Source organism: Corylus avellana, chromosome ca5 (genome assembly GCF_901000735.1).
Source record: "Corylus avellana chromosome ca5, CavTom2PMs-1.0".
NCBI lineage: Eukaryota > Viridiplantae > Streptophyta > Magnoliopsida > Fagales > Betulaceae > Corylus > Corylus avellana.
The window spans coordinates 15,223,946-15,241,010 of record NC_081545.1 but is presented as its reverse complement, the minus strand read 5'-3'; the positions used below and the strand labels follow the sequence as shown (position 1 = coordinate 15,241,010).

Sequence of the window (17,065 nt, the reverse complement as noted above, 5' to 3'; positions counted from 1 at the left end):
ACAATATGTTTGAGCTAAACTATATATGTTCCATAGTTTTTCCAATTTGGGTTTCCATAGTTTACATGATTATTGTTGTTTCTAAGTACATATGATCTATTTATATTTTTTGGATGAAAAACATAAGATCTATTTAATTACAATGATCATTACATGTACGTGTTTGAATGTGTGGAGCATACTCAAAATTTCAAATATCCAATCTTGTTAATTTTTTCATAATATATTATATATTCTTGATTGAATAGTATATTGCATATAATTTTTTAATATTTGAAAAAACAAGCTTTTAAATATTGGAAGTTTGTGAAACAGACCTATCCTTAATCTAATAAAAATTAAACAAAACTATCAGCATTATCCTTAATCTTTCAAAATCCAATCTAAATCGTGGTATCACATTAATTGTTTCTTTCACTCTCATTTCTTTGAAGTGCTCAAAAACACTATCCCTTAGTAAGTGAGCACATTAAAGAACTTGTTCATCACCAAATCCAACTATATGTAAAGAATTGCTTCACTAGTACGTACTACAATATTCATGTATACCAGTTGTTTTAGTCATTAAATTTGATCTAGTGAGACAATTTTTCTAGTGTAGACAAAATACATGAGATGAATTGCCACAAACTAAATTTCTGTTAAACATGATTTAATTAAGATCCGAATTCAATTTTATTTGGGATTAGGAGACAACTAGATCTATTTTTTTTGTTTAATTAGTTGAAAAATCAATTGCACACATCATTCATTGTGATGAGTGATTTGCACTATATGCTTACAATGGAATCACAAGAAGTTTTTGAATTAGTCTATGGATTAGGACTTATATGTGTTCGTTGTCTAGAAATGTAGAGTCGTCACTGATAAGTAAATCAGCGGCAACTTTTGTGTCACCGTTTTTAATGTTGTCGCTAATGACAATATTCGTTGTTGTGTTAGCGTTTGGATGAACTAGAGCTAGAGCCCTAATTATAAATACTTATCTTGGCTAAGGTCTTTTAATATCCTCCAACGATGTAAAAAAAAAAAAAAGCAGCCCTATCTGGGAGTGTCCTAAAATGTTTTAAACCCCCCCAACCTATCTATCTATCTGCAAATTAACATATAATAATGCATGCAGAAAGAACATGATCATAGCTCAAATGTATGTATAAGTTTGAACAGAACTAATTTAAATTCATGTCAGGAAATTGTGTCCAATCGATTTAACTTAGCTAAGGCATAAATTACAAATACAAGTCTCACTTTTGAACTACAAGTTCCTATGAAGAGCCGACAGCAACATGTGAGATTGAGAAACTAGTACAAGAATCTTTTTTTATTGAGAGTTAACTAGGAAGCACAAAGCTCAAGCATTTGATTACCCCAACAAGAGTACCCATTGAATCAAACGCAGTACAAAACCAAACCATTGTAACTGCCCCCACAAAATCTAGCATTGGACAAATGCAAATCTAGTGAAGGTACAAAGGGATATATTACAAAATATCAAAACTGCCCTTACAAAGATCTCTTCTGCCCTAAAGAGAAGCAACCAGTGGGGCATTTGCTAAAACGGGGGGCCTTACTAACGTCTAGAAAACTATTTATATATATTTAATTAATTAGCATTGGGTTTCTCCTACATCCCAGAGATTCCATCGGACGCAGACTTTATTATATATAAAATTACAAATTTGAAAAGCCATACAAAAAGCACCCATGAACAAGATTAATATAGTGGTTAAGGAGATCCGTGGGAAACCTTAAACCAAATTAATCATTCCGTTTCAATCATTTGTCTATTTATGTTATTTTAACATGTGAAACTACTATATATATATACATGATATCTCACTTGGACCATTCATGGGTGCACCAAATAAGCAGAATCTTAAAAGAGCCAAAACTAGGGGAAAAGTTAAACATTCAAATAAATAATAAATGTTTAAGCAAGGCACGAGAAAACATGTTTTTACTTGATTTGTTCATGTGTGTGTGAATGAGTGAGAGAGAGAGAGAGAGAAAGAGAATATTCATCTCAAAGTAATCGCAACCGACTTAAGAGTGTTCTAGAGTAAAAGATGCTAAACTACACTATCACTTTTGTATTTAGTAGTGTTTCTGATTGCTAGATGAGATGTTGTAGTTCTTATACCAATTAGGGTTTTGGGGGGTTTAGTTTGAAAGGAAGCTAATCTGGCCTGAAAATTTGATTATTAACTTCTTTTTCGCTGCCTTTTGAGATCCAGAAATCAAATCCAAGGCTTCAATATTCATGAGTAATAAATCATGTTCCTTTAAATTTAATCTTAATTTGTGGGTTGTGTCGGATTAGTAGAAATCGATTTTCATTCCAGCAACAGACTAGGCTTCTATATATATGCAATAATGCAAACACTATTCATCCAAAATATGAAAGCAAGAGATGAATAAAGAAATTACCAGATTCAATTTAGGCAAAGAAGTCAAGAGAAGTGCACGGTAGAGCTGGATTCATCATTTCCCTTGGTTTGAGTGGTCTTCTTCTTTTTCTTCTTATATGGGATCCCCCTTGCCTTAGCCTGACACTCCCTCACCTCCCGGAGATAAACCCGGATTGCACCGCTAGCAAACGGATTTGTCTCGGGAGAGCCTCCGTTCTCTTCATAAGCAGCTCGGAGCCGCCCAATGAGGGCGTCAAGGCTGCCCCAGGCCTGCCTAAGCGGGCAGGTGCACGGTGCAGGCGGCTCAGGCTGTCCAAAAAACATACACCCTTGGAGGTGAACTTTTGTCTTCCCAAACTGGTCAAGATACCGAAGAAACTCCAACACATGGTTGCAGTTGCACTGCGAGAGTGGAACTGGGGGCCTCTGATTCTTCAGGTACTGCCCGAAGGTGTTCCAGTCCCTTCTCTTCTGAGACTCATAGCGGCTTGGTGTGGTTGGCTGCTGATGGCCTTGATAATCGGTGGGAGAGCTTGAGGATCCTTCTGCCAATTCCTTCCCGCTAGACATCGTGGGTGGTGGTGGTTAAGGAATGAAGATGGGGGAGGGGGGGAAACTTAATTAATTTTTCTCAATAAAAACTAGAGTTCGGTGTGGGTGAAAGGAACAGTAATCACGAGTGGAGGAAGATGAATATCACATCATGGGGCTATTGAGTAGACATGCCATGGCCCATCTCGGTTGCTTTCTCCTTCATCTTTCTTTCTAATTAATCCTTTTTTAATTCCTTCTATCACCATTAACTATACGTTTCACCTATAAACATACAATTATTGTATGCACTTTGTCAACGTATGAGTTATCATTTATTTAATTAAGCAAGCAACCCCACATATATGTACAATACAATATTAATTAATTACTAAAATTATGTACCATGCATGCCACGACATACATGATATACATAAATAATACACAGCCTACTGCTTTACAGTATGCATGTTAATGCACGAATAGGTAAAAGGTTTTCCCCCTTGCATCACACGCATGCGAGGTGGGACAAAAGCTTCCTAATTATTACTTGTTTTAACGATTTGGATTAGTGAAATGTTTCACGCGCGCGCGCACAGAAAGTAAAGATTAGGCATGGCACGTGAGATCATATTTTGGCATTAAACCTAATGTGGAAGTTTTAATTTGCACATAATAGTTAAATTTTTTACTTTCTATGATTTGAAAGGAGAGCTAGAAAACCTGTGGTGCACATCCATTTGATCCTCTCTCTAGTGTAATTATTGAGAAAACCATGTGGATATATATATATTTGAATAAAAAATGTTGGAAAGATCAATTTCAAATGACACTTTCGTGTGTATATATATATATATATATATATATATATATATATATATAACATGTTGCGATATCACTCAATCCAAAAATTAAACACATTATTACGTTATTGCAACATTGAGAAAGGGCAGGAAAGTCAAAAGAAGTGACAAGCATGTATCCTGTTAAAGTAATAATTAAGTAATTAATTTTATCTCTTCCTATAAGCTTAACCTTTTGGGATAACTGGTAATTTAACATGATATCAGAGCCAAAGGTCATGAGATTAAACCTTGACTCCGTCAAATCACCCCCATTTAAATTAAATATTACACTTGTTGGACCTCACCTATTAAAAGGGAGTTTGAGCCCACATGTGAGGGGAAGTGCTAAAGTAATGATTAAGTAATTAAATTTATTTTTTTCCTATAAATATAAGCTTTTGGTAATTTAACATATCCAAATGACAAATATATGAATTTAGATTTTTTTTTTTTTTTTTTGGGTTTTCACTCAGCACACCAAATCCAGGGATGGGTTTCCTGACAGCCAAACACTAATGATTCTAATGGTTGACAACTTTTAATGGAAAGAATTTTATTCAGATCAACAAAACTTAAAGGAAGTATCTACAATGATTTATCTCTCTCTCTGTGCTGGCCTACTAAACTTGTTTGGAAACCATATTGTTGCTTTCTTCGCGGAGATTGTCCTTAGGACGTCCAAAAATGTTCAGGATTGTACAGATTCCTATTTTATCATGTTTCTCTTTTTTGTCCTTGTTAATCATTTCTTTCCTTTTACATACATCTCCCCAAGCCCTTTTTTGTCTTCTAACAATTATGGGCCAAAAATTACATGAACGTGCAGCATGTCGGAATTGGCTAATAATGCCTCCCTATGTTTTTTTATTTCCTATGCTCTATGCGGTAGTTTTTTTTTTTTTTTTTGAACAGTCTATGCGGTAGTTTCAATTGCATGTATTCTGGTAAATATTGGCATAACTCATATAAATATCACTACTTTTTCTTCCTAGAAAAAAAAAGAAGTAAAAAAAAGGAGGTTTTATATTTGTTTTGGCAAATTCAAGTGTCAAAATATAGGGTTATGGGATGGTATTTTATATGGGAAGTGCTAGTGTAACATCCCTAGCCCGTTAGGGTTAGGTTTGTTAATAATTTTTTCTTACTCGCAAAGATCCATAAGGTTTATCAACCAAACAATACTAGTATAAAAATGAATGCATGAAAGTTTAGAATATCATGTCCAAAAATAATAACTAAACCGAAATATTCTTGTTTAACAAAAATATGTCTTACAACGAGATAGTGACCCTTATTAAAATAAATTTGTCAATCTCTGAAAAAAAACTGTGACAGCGGACTTATTAACTTGACTAATATGAAATCATAAGAAATCCTAAATACGCCCGCCCCCATTCCGACCTCCTAATGCAACCTGATCATCACCTGAAATAAGAAATAAAACAGCCATAAGTAGTTTTACTCCTTGTCCTATTTAGAAAATTGGAACTTATAACTACATATGTTCCCAGAATATTTGTAAGAAAACAGAAAACACATAAAATATATTATCATCAATAAAATTGTTGATAGTCTGTCTATAAAAATTACTCTCATTTATTCTCTATTTATATACACATATAGCTAAGTATACTACAGACCTTGTTGTACCTATATATACACGCCGAGGTACTACATCTGTACATATAGATGAATACTAGTTTGAACCATCATCATATATATCTATATATCTTGAAACATTCCAGATGTACGTGTATTTATAAATACTTCCATCATTATATATATATACACTTTAAAGTAGTCCCATGTATATATTTATAAATCCTTCAAAACATTATATATATTTACATATTTTGAAGCAATCTAGATATTAAAAATACTACAAATCATTATGTGTATATATATATATTCGGTGGTCCATTCTCATTGCTAACTTAAGCCAACTCTTTTCAAAACCTATGAGTCAACTAAAATACCATAAAGGGACTTAGGATTGTCACAGTTAGGGAACCAAACAAATGAACCCATAAAAAATTTCAAACTGACATGGCAGACTATGAGTGGCAGACAAGGAAGAGGGAATTGCATTTTTTTAATTTAAAAACCCTTGCCACGTCAGTTTGAAAATTTTTTTTGGTCATTTGTTTTGCTCCCTAGCACTTCTCATTTTATATTAGTTAAGTTAGAGTTACTTTGAGTCTAGTTTAAGAATTCAAGTCTATGAATGCAGTCCAATAAAAACCAGTCGGAGAATTATGAGTAAAATTCTCTTATCTTTCGATTATGATATTGGATGAAGCAACCTTAGTGTTTGTTGGTATAGTTTTCGGTATGGTGAACCCAAGAGGTGAAACCGTAATTCTGGATATCACTCCTTCTCCAATCCACAAGATAAAAACGAGGTTAAGAGAATACACCGGGCATGTTCCGGCGAATCCTCCTCTGATGCTAAAGTTAGCTCCTTTCTGAGTTCTGTATAGTGTTTAGTGAGAATGAGTTGTGTACCTGTCCTCTTGTTCTCCATGTCCTTTATAGGTAGGCTCAGTAGTGATGATGACCGAGCGAAGGATCCCAAATCCGGGCGTAACGGATGAAGGAGTTAATATCTTTGTTCTTTGACTGTTATGATGGATGTGAAACCATTCCAACAATTGATGCATATCCGGAGGATGGCACATAACCGCTCCCCTAATCAATGAATATCCGAGAATACATGTAACCGGTGATGTGATCAATGTGTTTTGTTCCTGCAGTTGTCTGTCTTAAATGCTATGTAGAGTAGATTTACAGGCTCGATACATGCTAATGATATGCTCAGATGTGTGCCATCTCGAGCCACTATGAGATGTTGATGAAGTCATCTATGTCTCTGTGTTGGGCTTCATTCTAGCGGGCTTATTCAAAGACTTTGGGCTTTTTCCTCAAATTGTTGGGTCCAGGACCCATGGGCCTGAGTCCCAATTTTATGTGTAACAATTACCCCCCGAATTCTTTATGTCAAGGCCTTGAGAGAAGAGAGTTCTAATGCGGGGTTTCCTCTTTTTCTTCATGATGGCGAGTTCTTCAGATATTCTGTCTGGTTCGACTCATCGAAGCCATTATTTTTGGCGTTTTATCCATTTATGGAACCCGACAATCGCATGTCTGAGATATCCGACAATTAGGTGCGATCTTTGATCTTTCAAATCTTTTGTACGCATCCTCATAAATGCGTTGTTGCCTCTTCCACGTGTTTTTCTTTGAGTGGGTTGTGTCTAAGTGCATGGCTTTTGAGCGGGGTGTTGGCTATTGAATGGCTCTCTTCGTTGCGTCTTTTGAGAGAAAAGATGTCACGAGCTCCCTCGGTTTAGGTGTAGCTGCAGGCTTATGATGGTTTTGCATTAAATGCTCCATTGCTAGATTTGAGGTTTTATCTTTTTATAAACGGTTTCCCTTCTTTTCCACACTTCATCGCTTCATTCTTTCTGAATCTTTGTTTACCAAATTTCTTGAGAGCTCTCTTTTTGGCGATCATGTCTTCTTCTCGTCATCCTTAATCTCCTAATGGTAAGGCTTCCGACGACCATTCTCCGAAGGTGCCTCTAGTTCGAAAGAAGGGAGATTCATCTGCTAGGGTTCGCCTGTTTGGTGGGGCATCTTCCTCCGATGTGGGGATGTCTCTGTGTTTGGATTTTCCACGTAAACAAAGGTCTTGTTTTTGACCATCTGATGAGAAGGTACTCAGACATAACTATTCATAAGTGCTAAAATATTCATATTATAGCCCCTTAATTTACATTTGTTAATTTCATAGTTTTGTTATTTTGTGCTATTTTATTTCCTTTTTGTGTTTTCTGTGTTTTATAGGTTTTTGGAAGAAAATGAAGCATTTCTAGAAAGTTCGAGCATAAAGGACAAAATTAGGAAAAAACTAGAAGTCTTGGATAAAGAGGAAGCATCCAGGTGCGGTGCGCTCGAGCGCATTGCACCTAGGCTCGAGTGCAGCAGTGCTCAAGCGCCCAAAAGTAAAGATGGATCGCAGGTATGTGATCGAGCGCACTCGTGCACTCGAGCAAAAAGACAAGTTTAGAGAGGAGAATTTGGAGGCTACTTCCAGGTGTTGTTTTCGGTTATTTCTTTTCCCTTTATTTTAATTATGTGTAACTAAATACTTTAGTAGGGGTAGATTGAAGCTCTAATCATGTTTCTTTAATATTTCAATATTCGCTCCTTTGTGATAATCATATTGTGATGCTTAACTTGATTAATTCCTACTTTATTGAATCCCTCATATGAATGTGTTTGGCCAACATATGCATGTGGTATGGATTAGTTATTTAAGTCAATTTGGATGATCAAGTCCTTGGCTTAATAGAGTAACAAGGAATCTCGTCATTGGGATTTTTGGGTTAATCAACATGGGGAACCGGGAGTAGACCCCCATGCCCTTGGCCTCATGTGTTTGTCGATTTCCACAAATTTATGCTTTTTCAAAGAAGAACTTAGTCGACACCCATGCTAAATCCTTTGAGAAAGAAAAGAATTTGATCACCCATACCTAATTCGTTGCTTATGGAGATGAATAGCTTAAGGAGTAGACACACATGCAGGTTGGCAAACATTAAGTAATCTTGATATGATTGGAACATTGGCATATTGTTATATTACTTGAGTATGATTAGTGGTGGATATCAAAGTCCTACCCATTTATCTTTATTTCCTTTTCATTATATCAATTTCGTGACAATCTTGATATTTAATTTAGAAAATCAATTTTACGAAAAATCAACAATCCTCATGGGAATGATCTCGTATTTACCACACTATACTATCGTTTGATCTTGTGCACTTGCAAGTTAAAATATACCAAATATTCGCCTATTAATTTAGGTGGGTATTTGGCACAACAAGTTTTTGGTGCCGATGCCAAGGATTGTTTGATTTTGTTTGGAACTTTTTTTTTTTTCCCTTAGTTTATTTTTATTTTTAATTTAGTTTTCCGTTTTCTGGTTTACGCAGCTTCTGTGCTGTCTACAGAGGTGCGCTCGAGTGCCCATTCCAGGGTGATCGAGCGCACCAGTACGATTGAGCGCACTAGCCAGTGCGATCGATCGCACATCCAGACAGCAGCACTGATAAGCGCCGAATATTGCACATTCAAGCCCCTTAATTTACATATGTTAATTCTTTAGCATTGTTATTTGTTTGATTTTGTTTTGTTTTTGTGTTTCAGGTCTTATTTGACAAACCGTTGAAAATTGGGCTTAAAAGGGCAAAAAGTTGGGCATTCTGGATCTAGGATCGTGCGTAGTCATTCTAGAGCTCGAGCGAACCTGTGATCGAGCGTCTATGGCCAAGGATTGAGCGCATGCCTGCACTTGTGCACACAACAGCTAAGCTCGAGCACACTGCGCTCGAGCGCACAAAACTTCGGATCGAGCGCACACGAGCTTGTGGTGAACGGCAGCAATCCTTTTCCAGCGTGGATTTGGCTTTCAGTCTCCCAATTGGACTGGGAGACTGACCTCCAGTTTTCTTAGGGTTTCTAAGGTTGTTAGGGTTCTCTTAATCCCTATAAATAGGGCTCTAAACATTGTAAACAGACACACCGCTTTCTAGAGTTAAAATTTCAGTAAATTGTCTGTGGAGCTTAGAAGATCATGAGCGGCTAAACCAATTGTAGGGTATTGATGTAACCCTTTCCAAGCACAATGGTTTGATTGTATTTAATTTTTAGCTTTCAATTTATGCATTTTGATTGTATAACCCTGAGGATTGCTACAATTGATTTTTGTTCTTCATATTAAATGCAATTGTTCTTTAATTCCAATTCAATATTAGTAAAATTCTTATCTTGTCTTAGAAATTATTTTACTATGATTGAACTTAAATCATTCTTATTTTCTGTGATTATAAGAATGATGGTTATACAATGGTTCTTAATTGGCATGCAATAAATAGGGTTAGATAGACCATACCTAGGAAAGACGGATTGTACTACGCCCTAGTTTAGTGTAATTTAGGTAGACGATCTGTTCCAACTGAAGATGGGTTATGCTATTCCATTGGTTGTATGAAATTATTTTCACGTATTTTCTTGTTTAAATTATAACATGCATTGAATGAATTGCTAGAATTCAATATGGTTAACCATTGATGTGCGGATCGTGATGAAGTCAATACCCTACTCTCTTTCTTTCATATATTTATTCTCTTTATTTTCATCCACTTTAAATTTACACAAACAAATCATTCTCTTTTGAATTAAGTTAATTTTAATCTTTCAAATTTTGATAATTAAACCCTTGTAGTCGTTGAGGTTCGACACCCTCAATATAGCCCTATCCTACGGGATTCGTTCTATTGCGAGTGGTAATTTTATAATTGATATTTTTGGTCACAAAAATACCACATCAATTTTTGGCGCCGTTGCTAGGGACTGCTTAACGGTTTCATTATCTAAATTTAAGGATCGATTTTAGCTTAATAATTTATTTTTCTACTTTAAGTTGCTAACTTTAATTCTTTTTTGTGTTTTATTTTTATTTTATTTTAGAATTTGTAAACAGGTCCGTAGCTGCCTTCTCTGTGACTGCGATCGAGCGCAGATCGCATGCGATCAAGTGCACGGATGCACTCCAGCAGGAACCAAGCTAGCAGCGCTTGAGCCCTCTCCTCCTGTGCTCGCACCCATCTGCAGCAGTACGCTTGAGCACACCCTGTTGTGCGATCGAGCGCACTTGCAGAACCTGCATCCAAAACCCTAAGTGCATCTAAGGGCCGTTTGTGAGCTTTACTCCTTTGTTTTAGCTTAGTTTTTCTTTTCTTTTTGTTTTGTTTATGCTTGGTCGCCGTTCTTTGTCTTTTCCATTAATTTCTTGCGACCTTGAAATTGAACGCACTCTTAGACAAATTAGATCCCAAAGGACTCCTAATTTGCTAGAAGAGCGCTCCACTAAAACCATGGGAGACTGAAACCACGTAGCTTTGCAAGATCATTATCTTCCTACCACTTACACTACTCCCAGATGTCTCCGGCTGCCAGAGGTTATGGGAGCCCATTATCAAATTAAGCCTAGCACTATACAAAGTTTACCTTCTTTCCTACGGCTTAGTACTGAAAACCCTTATGACTTCCTCAGTGGTTTGGAAGCAATTTGTTCTACCATTAAAATGAATGGATTCACTGAGGATGCCCTTATTTCCTTTCTCCCTTAAGGAAAAAGCCAAACATTGGTTCCAGTCCTTAACACCTAACTCTATCACTTCTTGGGCTCAATTGCAGCAAGAATTTCTTAAGAAGTATTTTCCCATTGGAATGACCAATGATACTAGGAGAGCTATCACTGACTTCTCCCAATATGAGGGAGAAGATTTCCATGAGACTTGGGATAGGCTGCAGGGCTTACTTAAATCATGTCCACACCATGCTATCCTGAAATGGCAGCTCGTGTAGTGTTTCTATGTTGGCCTAACTGAGTCCAATAGAAAAAATGGTAGATGCATCTTGTGGGGGAACATTCATGTTAAAAAGAGAAGATGAAGCATGGTCTATGTTGAAAATTTGAGTAACAATTCTCTTCAGCATGTTTCCACCAGACGAAGGGCATCAGCACCTAAAGCACTCAAGACAGAGAGTTTGTATGAAGGAAGCCATTCCCTAAACATGGCCAACCAAGTGGTTGAGGCTATCACCAAGAAGCTAGATCAAGTTTTGATGACTGCTGGTTTTGCTCCTAATCCTGCCCACATGCACACATCACATGAATCTTGCTCATTTCGTTCAAGTCCTATGCATCATGTAAATAACTACCCTCCTGCTGGAAATTTTACTAATGTTGCTAATGAGCAAGTTAATGCAGCTTTCTCCATACTGGGTAATGACCCATATTCCAATCCTTACAACCTCGGATGGAGAAATCATCCAAATTTCTCATGGAAGAACTCAAATTCAGGCAACGCAGCCCCAGGGCCACATAATCAAGCTCAATCCAACAGGCAGCCCTACCAACCTCATTCCACTTACCGGCCTCCACAGTAGCAATACCAGGCCGCACCACCTCCCTCAGATTCTAATTTTGAGGATCGGATGCTAAAAATGATGAGTGAGCTGGCGGACGAGATAAAGCAGACGGTGAAATATCAACAGGAGATAGTGAACTCACATTCCCAATCCTTTGCCAAGCTGGAAGCTTAAGTCGAACAACTTGCCAACACCCTCAACAAAAGGGACAAAGGAAAGCTTCCAAGTCAGCCAGTGGTAAATCCTAAGGGGCACTACATGGTAGATGAGGGCACTTCATACCATCAGCAAGTTCAAGCCATCACCTCTTTACGAAGCGGAAGAATAATTGACAATCATGTGGAGGAGAAGAAGGATGAGCACACGGAGGTTGTACAGAATCTGAAGAATGATAAATGCAAGCAAGTAAGCACTGAGGCTTCGTCATCAACAGCTCCCACTCCAAAGATTCCATATGAGCCACGGGCCCCCTTCCCAGAACGTCTCAAGGCACCTTCCCACTTTGGGAAACAAGGAGAGAAAATACAAGGAATGATGGAGATGTTCAAACAGGTAAAAATCAATCTCCCCCTTATTGATGCCATCGCACAAGTGCCTGCCTATGCCAAGTTCCTTAAAGACTTGTGTACTCAAAAGAGGAAGACCAGAAATAACATCCCCAAGAAAGTCCTTCTGACTAAGCAAGTGAGTTCCCTGATTAAGCACAACACTCCTCTGAAGTTCAAGGACCCCAGGGCTCCTACAATTTCATGCATCATCGGACAAAGGGAAATTGATAAGGCACTCCTAGATCTGGGAGCTGGTGTGAATTTACTTCCATATTCAATATATTAGCAGCTCGGCATAAGGGAGGTGAAGCCCGGCACAGTGATTCTGCAACTAGCTGATCGGTCTATTAAGAAGCCTAGAGGGATTGTAGAAGATGTGATCATCCAGGTGGGTAAATTTTTCTTCCCAGTCGACTTTATAGTGCTTGACAACAAGCCTATGCCCAATCCTGATAAGCTGGTTCCTGTCATCCTTGGGCGTCCTTTCTTAGCCACAGCTAATGCATGCATCAATTGTCGAACTGGAGTCATGGAGATCTCATTTGGCAATATGAAGGTTCGGTTGAATATCTTTATTGCATTTCAGCATGCTCCTGATCAAAATGAGTGTTTCTTTTTGGACAACATTGAAGAATATGTAGAAGATTCACTACTAGTCAACTGACAAAGGATCCAGTGGAAGCCTGCTTGAATTACTTTGACTTTGAAGAGTTCAACACCGACCAGTACATCCAAGAGGTCCATGATTTGCTAGAAACAGCCGCATGTGCAGACTTCCATCCATGGAGAGTAGTAAAGGAGTCCCTACCTGTGACATCAAGTACTCATCTTGTTCCTTCTCTAGTGTCTCCACCGAAGCTTGAGTTGAAGCCTCTGCCAGCAAAGCTCAGGTATACATTTCTTGGATCTAACAACACTTTGCCGGTCATCATTGCTTCCAACCTTCAAAAGAACCAAGAGGACAGTCTGCTATTAGTGTTAAAGGAGCATAAAGAGGCCATTGGATGGACCGTGGCAGATTTAAAAGGCATCGACCCCTCTATCTGTATGCACCGGATCCACTTGGAAGAAGATGCTTGACCTTCCTGTGAGGCACAATGCCGGCTGAATCCCAACATGAAAGAGGTAGTGATGAAAGAGGTAGTCAAGTTACTTGATGTAGGCATCATCTACCCTATCTCAGATAGCAAATGGGTGAGCCCCACTCAAGTGGTTCCAAAGAAATCCGTCATCACCGTCATTGAGAACTCAATTGGAGAGTTGGTTCCACAGCGCACAACGACGGGATGGTGTGTTTGCATCGACTACAGAAAGCTCAATTCCCATACCCAGAAGGATCACTTCTCGCTCCCATTCATTGATCAAATTTTGGAGCGTCTTGCTGGTCAAAGCTACTACTGCTTCCTAGACGGCTATTCCGGGTATAATCAGGTAGTAGTTGATCCCCAAGACCATGAGAAGACTACGTTCACATGTCCATTCGGCACCTTTGCTTACCGACGCATGCCCTTAGACTTATGCCACCTGCCACATTCCAGAGATGTATGATGTCTATCTTCTCCGACATGGTGGAGAATTTTTTGGAGGTATTTATGGATGAGTTTTCTGTTTTTGGATCTTCGTTTGATAAATGTCTCCATAATCTTTCACTTGTGCTTCAACATTGCAAAGAAACTAACCTGATTTTAAGCTGGGAGAAGAGCCACTTCATGGTGCAGGAAGGTATAGTTTTGGGCCATATAGTGTCCAAAATAGGTATTGAGGTAGACTGGGCCAAAGTTGAGCTAATTGAAAATTTACCGCCACCCACTTTAGTGAAGCAGATCCGTTCTTTCCTAGGGCATACCGCCTTCTGTCGCCGCTTCATCAAGGACTTCAGTCAAATTTCAAGGCCCTTGTGTAACTTGCTTGCTATGGACGCCCCTTTTCACTTTGATGAAGCATGTCAAGTGGCATTCCAGAAGCTCTGTCTCTATTATCTTCTGCCCTCATCATGCAGCCTCCTGACTAGTCGTTGCCCTTTGAAATCATGTGTGATGCATCTGACTATGTTGTGGGTGCCGTATTGGGACAGTGGGTAGGTAAGCTCCCTCATGTCATCTATTATGCTAGCAAGACTCTAATGGATGCTCAAGTCAATTACACAACCATCGAGAAAGAATTGTTAGTTGTGGTCTTGGCTCTGGATAAATTCAGCTCATATCTTCTAGGATCAAAGGTTATCATTTTTTCTGATCATGCTGCTCTGCAACATTTGCTGGCCAAGAAGGAAACAAAGCCATGGTTGATCCGCTAGATACTACTTCTGCAAGAATTTGATATTCAGATTCGGGACAAGAAGAGCACTAAGAATGTTGTTGCTGACCATCTGTCACGAATTTTGTTTCAGACACCCCAGCCGGTTCCTGTTCATGACTCTTTCCCAGATGAGCAACTATTTGAAATTACTCCGAGAAATCCGCCATGTTATGCCGATATTGTCAATTATCTAGTTACAGGTTGGATTCCTTCTCATTGGTCTAAGCAAGATAAGGACCGCTTCTTCAAGTAAGTTCGATTCTATTTTTGGGAGGATCAGGAGTTGTTCAAGTATTGTGCTGAACAGATCATCCGACGCTGTGTCCCTGAAAGTGAATTTTCCAATATTCTCACCTTTTGTCATTCTCTAGCTTGTGGAGGACATTTCAGTGCCAAGAAGACAGCAACCAAGGTTCTACAATGCGGATTCACATGGCCCACCTTGTTCAAAGATGCCTATGAATTTTGCTGAGCTTGTGAGAGATGTGAATGCCTTGGAGCAATGTCTCGGAGGGACATGATGCCATTGAGCCCCATCCTCATTGTCGAGATTTTTGATGTCTGGGGTATCGACTTCATGAGACCCTTCCCACCGTCTTGTGGATATGAGTACATTTTGGTAGGAGTGGATTATGTCTCTAAGTAGGTAGAAGCCATTGCCACCAAGACCAATGATCACAAGGTTGTGGTGAAGTTCCTCCAAGCCAACATTTTCAGGAGATTTGGTACTCCTCGGGCCATCATCAATGATGGAGGTAGACACTTTTGCAACCGGTTTTTCAAAACCTTGCTTCTCAAGTACTCCATCACACATAAGGTAGCCATTCCTTACCATCCTCAAACAAGTAGCCAAGTGGAAGTTTCTAACAGGGAGATTAAACATATTCTAGAGAAGACGGTTAGGCCAGACCGCAAGGATTGGTCCTTGCGCCTCAATGATGCATTATGGGCCTACCGCACAGCTTACAAAACACCAATTGGAATGTCTCCCTATAGACTGGTATATGGCAAGGCGTGTCACCTCCCCGTGGAATTAGAACACAAGACTCTGTGGGCAATTAAGCAGTTCAATTTTGACATGCAAGCAGCCGGCCCCAACCGGAAACTTCAGTTGACAGAGTTGGAGGAGCTGCGGCAAGATGCATATGATAGTGCTCGCCTTTATAAGGAGCAGACTAAGGCTTTTCATGACAAACATATCTTGCCCAAGACATTTGTGCCGGACCAGAAAGTATGGCTCTTTAATTCCAAACTCTGGCTTTTCCCTGGGAAGCTTCGCTCAAGATGGGACGGTCCTTTGATAGTCACCACGGTGTCGCCCCATGGCGCCGTCGAATTGCAGGACCCAAAGGATGGCACTCTGTTCAAGGTCAACAGTCAAAGGTTGAAGCCCTGCATCCAGCACTTCGAGCCAGGTACAGACGTGGAATCCGTCAATTTGACGGATCCCGTCTATTTTTTGAATTAAGACACTGGCACCCTGGGCTCGAGCACACCCACTTTGCGCTCGATCCTAAACACGGGTCTGCGCTCGAGCCTTCCCCGAGTGGGATTGAGTGCAGCAGCTCAACACTGACACACACTTACATAAATGCGCTCGAGCGCACCATCAGGAGTGTTTGAGCGTACCCCCGCCTATCCATTCACCCCTCACGCAAGTGCAATCGAGCGCACTCTGGTGCCCTATTGTGCAAAATATTACCTAAATTAATAGATAATAATTTGTACGTTTTACCTGCAAGTGCATAAGGTCAGCATAGTAGTATATTGTGCAAGTACAGGATCATTCCCACGAGGATTGCTGAATTTATGTTTAAAAATAGATTCCTTAAGCGAAAGCAAAACAAAGATTGATTTTTGAAGTGATGATAATAATGGGTAGGGCTTTGATATCCACCACTAATTATATTTAGCTAATATAACAATATGCCAATGCTTTGATCAGGTTATGCATATCTAATGTTTGTCAACCTTAGGCCATGGCGTATACTCCTAAAGCTATGGATTTCCCTAAGCAACAAGTTAGGCATGGCATCTACTCTAACTCTTTTCATTCCTAAGGGATTCAGCATGATTTATACTAAGTTGTTCCTTAGGAAAGCATATGTTCTATGGAAATCGACATACGCACGAGGCCTAGGGCATGGCATATACTCACGGTTCCCCATGTGGATTAACCCAAGAACCCGGCGTGGATTTCTTTTGTTACTTATGCTAAACCCAGGACTCGGCCATCCAAATTGATTTAACTAACTAGTCCATATCCCATGCATATGTTGATCGGGCACACACTTATGAGGAATTCATGCAAGCAGGTATTAATGAAGTTAAATAGCACAACAAGATCATCAGAAAGGCGCCAATATTGAAATATTAACAAAACATAACTAGGGCTTCAATCAAGCCCTACTAATTAAATTAGCTACACATAAA

At 39.1% G+C, this 17,065-nt stretch overlaps 1 protein-coding gene across 3 annotated transcripts in view; it reads right to left on the bottom strand.

The window, feature by feature from the left end:
• Window positions 1–3,000, bottom strand: part of LOC132182975 (protein LIGHT-DEPENDENT SHORT HYPOCOTYLS 10-like) — a 30,483-nt gene extending 27,483 nt beyond the window's left edge. For all 3 annotated transcript variants that reach the window (XM_059596353.1, XM_059596352.1, XM_059596354.1), the window contains exon 1: window positions 2,428–3,000. In XM_059596353.1, coding sequence (XP_059452336.1) covers window positions 2,451–2,978 — 528 coding nt within the window. In that variant the 5' untranslated portion in view covers window positions 2,979–3,000 and the 3' untranslated portion in view covers window positions 2,428–2,450. The remainder of the gene's footprint in view (window positions 1–2,427) is intronic.
• Window positions 3,001–17,065: the final 14,065 nt, after the last annotated feature.